The sequence below is a fragment of the Mesocricetus auratus genome, unplaced genomic scaffold (assembly GCF_017639785.1).
Source record: "Mesocricetus auratus isolate SY011 unplaced genomic scaffold, BCM_Maur_2.0 Super-Scaffold_100020, whole genome shotgun sequence".
In the NCBI taxonomy this organism is placed as follows: Eukaryota; Metazoa; Chordata; class Mammalia; order Rodentia; family Cricetidae; genus Mesocricetus; species Mesocricetus auratus.
Window position 1 is genome coordinate 41,140,310 of NW_024429201.1, and position 9,947 is coordinate 41,150,256.

Consider the following 9,947-nt stretch of genomic DNA (forward strand, 5'->3'; position numbering starts at 1 on the left):
TGGCAAGAATGAAACACTGAATTGCAGTCTATAACACACACACACACACACACACACACACACACACACACACACACACACTTTTCTCGTCTAAATCATTTGAGACTACATTGTAACATGGTATTTTTCTTTTTTACTCCTGATTGCCCAATATTCATCATAAGAACAAGGTTGTTACTCACTTCTTGTCTCAAGTAATGTCATCACCCAGGAAATGTAACATTGTTATCTACTGTACTGTTTGAAATATCCACATTTACATTGTCTTGCTTATTCCAATAATGTGACTTACAGGTTTTTTTTCCAATTCAAGTCATAAATACTACAATACATGTGGTTATCTTAGCTCTCTAGTCTTTAATCCACTTTTTTTTCTTGGTTGGGGGGTGCTTCATGATATGGACATTTTTAAAGAGTTTTAGACCACTATTTTGTATAATCCTTCCCATTGCCATACTCATGCTTGCTATAGTGTGAGCGGTTCTCCCTCCGACTCTGTGGTTGGTTTTCCTCTATAACAGCTTCCACTTTTCTCTGCCCCCGATTCTTATGATTTATAAGGACTTCTTTTTAAAGTTCGACACTTTATGATCTCTGTGCATCATATGGTCCATGTCTTAGAAGGTGTCTTCAGTCTGGCTCCAGTCTGTTTTCAGCTTTTCCTTACTTGCTGGAAGACATCAAATTGCAGACATTGCTCTAGCAGTTCAGGTTCTCTTTGGTGGGGATGGTGTTCAGAAATGATACCCTAGGTTCTGGGGACACACCACTGCAGGTGTCATTGTGTCTAGCTCCTTTGAAGTTACAGAACAGTCTCCCCTTGGGACTTCTTATGCAGCCTTTGTATTCACGTTAGTAACTGTGTCAGAAACTCCTCATCTGAAATGCAAAAGCCGACCTGGCTCTGACTGCTTCTTGAGCATGTAGGGCATGGTTCTCGTTTTCTGTAACAGTCGCTCTGGACTCCTTGAAGAGCCTCATGCTTTTCCTTGGTCTTCCAAGGTCGCTTCTGGCCTCAGCTGCCAGCACCCCACCGTTTCTCCCTTTTCACAGGCCTCCTGTGGGCTGAGTTGGTAATTCTGGATCTCTTCTGATGCTCTTAGCTTTGCTGTCTTCTGCTGCTGAATCCTTGTTCCCTCTCCCACCGCCCCTTCTTTGTCGTGGTGTCTCATGCTGTAGCCCAGGCTGACTCGAACCCTGCTCTTCCTGCCTCATCTTCCCATGTGTCTTGAGTACAGTGCCCCTTTATGTAAAAGTTTTTTCTGCCACTTCCCTTGATTAGGATTTTAAATTTAACATTTTGTGTGTGTGTGTGTCTAAAACCTCTAAATGGCTCATCCCCAATTTCTTACTCCTGACTTGAAGATGCACATTTCATTACAAATACTTAATTAGTTATGCTTAGTTATTCTCATCAGTTGAATGTTCCTGGGTTTTGCTTAGGCGTTGTGTGTTGGGTGATGTTGTAGCTGTTTCTCAGACGGCAGGGCATTCTTTATTACTTTTGTTCTTCATTTTCTAGGCTGGGTTGATCCTTTCTCTTGCTCTGCCAGCTCATGGGGTCCGCGGTTGCAGCCGCCTCCTCCAATCAGTGTGCATCGCCAGCTGCCAGCCTTTACCCTTGCTCCTGCTATGTCTTGCTCCCACATCTGAGCGGTGAGCGCCCTGGACATTGCTCAGCATGTGAAAACCAACTGTATCTGGCTTCACACTCAGCTTCAGTCCAGTGCCGTCTGCCTTCCTTCTGCCAGGCTCTCCTAGTGTCTGGCCTGATGGCATCTCACTTAATTTTAATGCTGCGTTGTTCTCAGTCCTCTCTCTCACCTCCCCCCTCTCCCCACCTCCCCTTCCTTTCATTCCTTCTCTCCTTGAGAGCCTCCCTTTTATTTAGTCACTTGTATGGTTTGGCAGGTAGCAGAGGTAGAGACTTAACTTGATGTCCTACAAATGAGAATTGGGCTGGAGGGGTGGCTCAGTGGTCACAAACACTTGCTGCACTTTCAGAGGATCTGGGTTGAGTCCCAAAACAACTGCTTGGAACTCCAGGCAATCGAGCATCCTCTTCCAGGTTTCACAGGCTCTCTCTCTCTCTCTCTGTCTCTCACACACACGCACACACATGTGCACATAAATAAAAGAAATCTTTTTTGAAATGGAAGCGTGTTTTCTGTTGCTGTGGCTACGGCTGCAGTTGTGGTCCACCACTTTGCAGTGCCCCTCGCACAGTCCCTGCTGTAACTGCTTAGCAGATTCACCCTTACCCTTGAACCAGGGTACAGCCTCCACACTGAGGTCATGTCCCCTCCTCTGTTCCCATGGTAACCTTGGATATCTATTTCAGTATTCACTGTGTTGCAGATGCCAGTGGTCACGGAGTCTTTCATATTTCTGTCTGTCTGCTCCTATTGGTAATAGGTACTAATAAACATTTTTCAGTGAGTGAATAAATTGTTTTTAAAATCATCTAAATGAAGAAAACAGTTTTCATTAAAATCCTGAAATGAATTGACTACAGATGATTACGTATTAATTATAGAGCTAAATCTGGCTGTTAACTCAAGGGTTCTCCTTCACCTCATCCACACAACACACTTCAGTGAGCAGGGGAATTTTGCTAATTCTCTTGAAGATCTTCTTAGAGCGTATTTAGCAGAGCAGTGTGTGTGTGTGTGTGTGTGTGTGTGTGTGTGTGTATGTGCACATGTATTTGTTGGAGACAGGGTCTTGCTGTGTGGGTGTATATCAGTACACATTTGCTGCCTTATTACAGATGATTCTAAGGGTGGGGCCACTCTTTTGACGGGCAACCTGTGGGGAAGACCCCTCCCACCTAAGACAGGGGTTCAAGGTCCTTCAAAGACGGGCCAGGGAACCCTACTTGACCTAAGCCAGGAGTGCCTCATTTAAAAATAAAAAAAGGGTGAATTGTGGGGACACCAGACCTTGAATAGAGACCCACTTCCCCTTCGGCCTGGGAGCAGGCAGCTGTGTAATGTTTACTGAAAACAATTCAGTGCTATAAAGCTCTTGATAGGGCTCAGATAAGGGCTCGCTCACTGAAACACCATGACTTTGACACCCCCTATGGCTAGATGCTTCTTCCTGTTTACAAACTTGGCAATGTGGATATCATCATACTTGGCTCTGAATAAATTTTTGACTTTCTGTTTGTATTTTTTGAGACAGTGTCTCATGTAGGCCAGACTGATCTTGAACTCATTGTGTAAACAAAAATGACATTGAATTTATAGTCCTCTTGCCTCTGTGTCACCAGTACTGGGATTATAGGTGTGTTCTACATGCCTGGTTTGATGCGGTACCTCGGGATAAGCATGGGCTCTCCTCTACTGAGCCGCATCCCGGCACAAGTCTTTGTGCTTGGTACACAGTGAAAATATCTTTGAAGGAGAAATGTGCACAATAGTCCCGGGAGACATTCACAACTCTAAATTCCAGGATGTGGGCCCCTGCTTTTCAAGTTATCTCCCCCTCCCCAGGTTATCTCTAAAACTCTGAAGGCTTCATATGCTGCTGGGCTAGAATTTATATCAAAACTATTTCTAAAACCTTTAAGCAATAGCAACATCAATGCCACTACTTTGAAAGAAATATCATTTGTTTGAATGTAGGGTTACATTGTTTAAGAGAATAAATAGACACTTTATGATAATAAAAGTATGTGTGTGTGTGTGTGTGTGTGTGTGTGTGTGTGTGTGTGTGTGTGTGTGTGTTGGGGCTTGTGGAATAGACAGTGCTAACTCTGATTCCTGGAGCCTCTGGGAGTTCAGGGCAAGCCTGGTCTACATACTGTGTTCCAGGACAGCTGGAGCTACTAGACCCTATCTCAAAATAAACAACAAATAAATGTTATTTTGATCCCCTGGTAGTTATATGCTTAATAAGAATGTATTTAATCAAGAAATATTTTATTGAATCACCTGCAAACAATTCGAGACATACTTTTGAATGGACTCTTAAGTAAAGTACAGCTGATTGGGATGGGGAGATACAGGAATGGTTCAGAAGAGCATCTCAGAGCAACCTAGTTAGGAAACATTTTCTCTAAAACAGGTCTGAAGAAATCCAGAGGACATGTCACTAATTACTGACAGTTACACGACAGTTTTCCTTTTTGCTGAGTCAATAGAAGGAGAATAGGCACATGATGGAAACTTCACTCCAGTGGCTTCAAATAAAACTTATTTTCCCTCAGGTTGGTTTATTAGCCATTTTTGAACATCAGGTTCATTTTCCACTTGAGACACTGATAACTTCGTTTACTTTTTTGTTCACAAGTAAAGCTTCATAATGTGATCTGCCTGCCCACCCACCTCCAGCCACACAGGCAGACCTTTGTGGATGTAAGAAGGCCTCTGTCTTTAGAAAAATCAAGGCACTGTTCACTGAGGCCTTGTAAGGAGTGAGAAAGATCCATTGTTCTTTCTCAAGACAGCCTAATGCTACACAAACAGCTTGCTACAAACTGAAAAAGTCTTAGAGAAAGAATGCTCACGTTAGAGCGTGTGACATGATTAAAGAAGCCACACTTAATTACGTTTCTTATCACTGTATTTTGGAAACTGCTAATCTCTATTCAAACTTTTTGCTCTGTTTCTGGATGTGCCACTTTTGTGCATCAGGTGGAGCAAGTGACAGCTTGTCTCTGTTTTCTATCTCTGCTTCCCAAGGCCAAGACACCTCACTGATTTGAGCTGCAATTTCCTTCTCTGTAAAATGAAGATAAAAGTACATGGTTTATGAACTTTATTTTTATTTGTTTGTTTTTTGAGACAAACTCACAGAGATCCCCTTGCCTCAGCCTCCTGAGTGCTGGGACTAAAGGCTCTTTGGTTTCTGAACTTGAAAATGATGTAGTTCAGTTGGTAGAGGTTTTGCTGCCAAGACTGTGGACCTAAGTTTGGTCCCTGGAGCCCACAAGGTGGAAGGAAAGAGCTGACTCCAGAAAATTTATCTTTGGATCTTCATTTATGCACAGGCATGCATCCTATACATACACATGTGTGCTCCGTGTACAGTACTGTTTTTGTGCTGCTCAGCAGAGTTGCTCAAATGCTACACACGTGTCCATCCATGCACAGTAACTGGGTACACATATGTGCTCCATCTGTGTGCAGTAACTAGGTAACATTTCATGTTGCCAAACGCTTTTTTGTGGCTCTTCTGATCACTTTCTCAGTTGTGAGCTTGTTGGCCGATGCTACACAGGTAGGAACTGCTTTGCCCACGGTCATGTCCTCTCCATGAGTGCAGCCTTCATCTAGTTACTGGGGAGGGGTAGGACACAGGCTCAGCTGCCTTTCTTCAAATGGGAAAAAGCTTTGAAAGGCTTACCTCCAGGGAGCCTGTAGGTGAATTCTCATATACAGTTACATTGCTGTCAAAGTCTTCCCAGTACTCAGACCCATTTCCCTCACTCCTGAGGAGAGCTGCTCCCAGGGTCTCTGCTGGCTAGTTTTGTCACCTTGACACAAGATGGAGTCATACAAGAGGAGGGAACAGCTACTAAGAAAATGCCTCCAGTCTATAGGACATTTTCTTAATTAACAATTGACAGGCGAGGGCCCAGCCCACTGTGGATGGTGCCATCTCTGGGTTCTATAAAAAGCAGGCTGAGCAAAGTCATTGGAAGCAAGCCAGCAGGCAGCATCCTCCCTGGTCTCTGCATTAGCTCCTGCCTCCAGGTTCCTGCTCTGTTACTGCCCCGACTTCTTTCCATGAACTGTTGTTAGATGGAGGTGTGAACGAATTAAGTACTTTCCTCTCCAGGTTGTTTTGGTCATGGTGTCTCGTCACTGTCCCTAACTCGGGCCGTCACCAGGCAGTGTACCACCTACACTGTTCTCCAACCTAAACTGTGCCCCACAGACGCCACATGCCTTTCTCAGAGGCTGCCTCGTTCTTTTGACTTAGCTGCTGTTTGGATATGGTATGACTGGAGTTTATCCCGGAGACAAACCAAAGCTGGCTGATGGCTATGGAGCTGAATATGTATTTTGGGCCTTAGGGAGAACGTAAAGATACCATTAAGTCTCACATGTTCTGTTGTAAACATGTTTGTTGTACACACATGAGTCCTAAGACATCTGCTTGCTTGTTAAATACTTTTTGGTCTTTAAATTTTGATTGATTTAATTTTGTTGCTCAAGTAGAATGTTTTAGGGGCTGGGAGATGGCTGCTCTTCCAGAGGACCTGGGTTCCTTTCCCAGAACCCATGTGGTGGTTCCTAACCGTCTGTGATTCCTGTTCCAGGCGATCCAGGCCTCTTCTGGCCTCTATTGGCACCTGGCACTCACATGGTGCTCAGACACACATACAGGCAACACACCCAAACACGGAATAAAAATAAGTCTTCAGAGTAGAATGTTTTGGAATTAGATGATTCTATTAAGGATGCAGTTGATTTACGAGGTGGCGGCAGTCGGGCAATCTGCAACTTTCAAATTCACAATGAAAGTAAGACTCATTCCAACTTGGTGATTTAGTTAACAGAAAATTTATGACAAGAGAAGGCCCAGTCCCCTGTGTCACATTTTTGTGTGGGTGATCAGATGATGGTCTAGGATGCGATACTGGGGTTGTGTAATTGCCTCAGGTCAGCTGTCCCTGCCTGGGCAGTGTCGTTGCTCGGCCTCCCTTTGTAATAGCCACCCAGTGGCCTCTAAATTCTTCTGTTTTCTGAAACATTATTTGTTCTCCTTGTGGTCAATACTTGTTCATCTATGAACTTTTTTTTCCAAATCAGCCACTATTTATTGAGAGACTAGTGTATAGTGACTCTATCTGTTAATGTTCACACTGCCTATGTTCTTCCTGTTTGATTTTACAACACCTTGTTTTTACATTACTTTCCTCAGAAGAGTTACCTTGTACATGTCCCCTGTGCACCTCAGACCGAGGGAGCTGTGTTAGTACCACAGAAGGGATCCAACTTGCCAAAGAGCTCGGAGCTACATATCTGGAACTCCACAGCCTTGATGACTTCTACATTGGAAAATATTTTGGAGGAGTGGTAAGTGGAGAGTCCTGCAGCGTGTGACGCCATTTGTCAGGCTGGCACTCGAGTTACTAAGACATCAATTAGAGCTTTAGTTTTGTAAGACTTGTTTGTTTTAACCTTGAGAAACACAAGTGGCATAGTCTTAATAAGTGTAAAATTATAAATTCTCCATCCCAATGAAATGTTTTTAATCATCTCTTTTGATTTTTAGAATCTTTCAAAATTGCTACTATATCGGTCTGGATGTATGTCAAAAATCATACCTACGCGAGTTTGTAGTGACCTTGTGTGTGTGTGTGTGTGTGTGTGCGTGCACACATATGACCTCTGTGCCTGTATGTGGGCTTAGGTGCATATGTTCCTACTTAAATGTGACGGCCCAAGGACAACCTCAAGTGTCCTCAGACACTGCTCACCTTTTTTAAAGACAGGGACTACCACTGGCCTGGAACTTGTCAAGTAAGTCAGGCAGGCCAGTCAGTGTCACTCAGGTCCACCTGTCTTCCCCGCCCCAGTGCTGTCCAATACAGCACGCTTCGTTCAGCCTGCTCGGCATTATTGGGGAGGGGAGCTCATGTGCTGTGTGTAGAAGCCAGATGTCATTCTTGAGTGTTGTTCTTGGTGCCATCCACCTTGTTTTGTGAGACAAGGTCTCATTGGCCTGGAGCTCACAGTGGCGAAATTTGATAGCTAGTGAGCCTCAGGGATCTGTATGTCTCTCCCTCCAGGGCTGGAATTATAAGTATGTCCGGCTATGTCCAATGTTTCCCTCAGGGATCTGCATGTCTCTCCCTCCAGGGCTGGAATTATAAGTATGTCCGGCTATGTCCAATGTTTCCCCCATGGGTCAGGTCCTTGTACTTGGAAAGCAAGTGCTTTACTGACTGAACCATCTCGCCATGCTGGGTTATAATGTCAGTATGCAGCTGAATGACCCTTGCAGCCTGAACCAGTGGGTCCTAAAAGTTCTCTGTACTTCTGTTAGCTGACAACAGTGGGTTTCTTTTACACATGATTCAGCATGACTTCACAACCAGACTTGCTATAATTCAAGCATACACTCAGTTCTAAGTGTCATCAAACCCTTGCCTTCGGGGTCAGGGAACTCTGTGCAGGAAAAGGTCAAAAGAGTGCATGAGCCCCAAAGGATGGGTGACACCAAAAAGACAGTGCTTTCCAAGCGCCCCTGGACTGGTGCACATCTGAATCCCGGAGTCTGAGGCAGCGGGCACAGGGCCTGCGCAGGTCTAAGCCAGACAGGCCCAGTGCTGAGAGGAGAAAGTGGCGAAGAGGGCCATCCCTACCAGAGGCCGTTCCAATCGACAACCACTTGCAAGAGGAAAAATTAGTTTTTCCCCAAGGAGTTCTCCCCATACACAAACCATACTGAATGCCCCATGCCTGGCAGCAGACGGCTGACACAAAACGAAGCCTGTGGAGTGCTTGTACATTTTTGCCACATATTTCTTTGTTTGAGCATCTTAATTTCCTCTTTTGCTCGGATATTATGGTTTCCAGTTTTGTGTTTTTATGTGGGGTTGTGTGTGTGTGTGTTTCTTGTGCTTTTTGTTTGTTTGCCTGTTTGTTTTCTAAAGAGAGAATTTAGTTGTGGAGTTGAATGGGTAGGAAGGTGGAGAGAATCTGGGAGGATTTGGGGGAAAAGGAACTGTGATTAGAATATATTGTATGAAAAAATTACTTCCAGTGGAAACATACGCGCATGTACACACACACGCGCGCACACACACACACACACACACACACACACACACACACTGGGGGGGGTGTCAAAGGACTGTTTGTTGAATGGGAAGGAGCCAGACTTTGCCTATTCAGTTGCTATGCTGGTGAGTCTTGTGACCATTTTAAATCTCAACATGTAATAGCCATCCCATAGTACTAAGATAATAAGGTCTTTGGAGAATACTTGCATCATTTAACAGTTTCCTGGTCCTAAACTAACTAGCTCTCCAAGAAGTAGACCTTCCCAATAGGTACATCTGATAATCATCAGTGAAAGTCAGCACCACAGATAGCTCGGACGTAGGCGTGAGATCTTTGTACGTAATGTATGCTTGTGTTGAGATACTCAAATTACCACAGAAGACTATAGAAGTTTTATTGTCTGGAGTTCACTAAGTTGACTATGATAAATATAGGTGACATGGATTTCTATTAAATGTAAATGGCTACAATGAAGTCCAGTATTTCTAGTGTAGGTTTGAAATATTTTTATTTGATCAGTAACTATACAGTTCCATGGATATTTAGGTAATTTATGTGGGCGTGGGTGAGTGTCATCTCTCTTTAATGATTTCATTTGATGCTGTTTCATGGGTTAGATTTAGTTTAATTTCTGCTGGGTAGAAGTCTCCTGGCTCTCTATTCCACCTCCTGAGCCTGCAGTGCTTGGGGCCACTCTCCTCACTCTTTTTCTTCTTACTCCTTCGTGTTTCTCTTTCTCCTAGTGTTTAATGGTGTAGTTACAGTGACGGATAGGAAGGACTGAATATGTGGACAAGGTCGGGAGAGAGATGTGGATTTTCCCTTTATGTTAATACTTAGTAAGAAGATGAGATAGAATCAAGAAGACCTTGGTGTGTGTGTGTGTGTGTGTGTGTGTGTGTGTGTGTGTGTGTGTGTGTGTGTGCTTGTGCATATATGCTATGGTGGTGATGGTGTGTGCGTGTGTGCACCTGCATGTGCGTTCATACACTTGCGTGTGCCATTGTGTGCACATATGGAAGTCAGAAGACTATCTTGGTTGTTGATCCTCACTTTCCACCTAGTTTGAGATAGACTCTCTTGCTGTCACCACTGCATACCCCACACCAGCTAGCCCAGGAGCTTGGGGGTATTCTGGCTCCTGTCTGCATGGGCGCTAAGATTACAAACTCATGTTACCACTTCCGGCTGCACAGGGGCTGT

General features: G+C 44.2%; 1 protein-coding gene across 1 annotated transcript in view; it reads left to right on the forward strand.

Moving 5' to 3' along the window:
• Nucleotides 1–9,947, forward strand: part of Rhobtb3 (Rho related BTB domain containing 3) — a 55,976-nt gene that overhangs the window by 8,700 nt on the left and 37,329 nt on the right. The window contains exon 4 of the mRNA XM_005065708.4: nt 6,877–7,031. Within this exon, the coding sequence (XP_005065765.1) occupies nt 6,877–7,031 (155 nt within the window). The remainder of the gene's footprint in view (nt 1–6,876; nt 7,032–9,947) is intronic.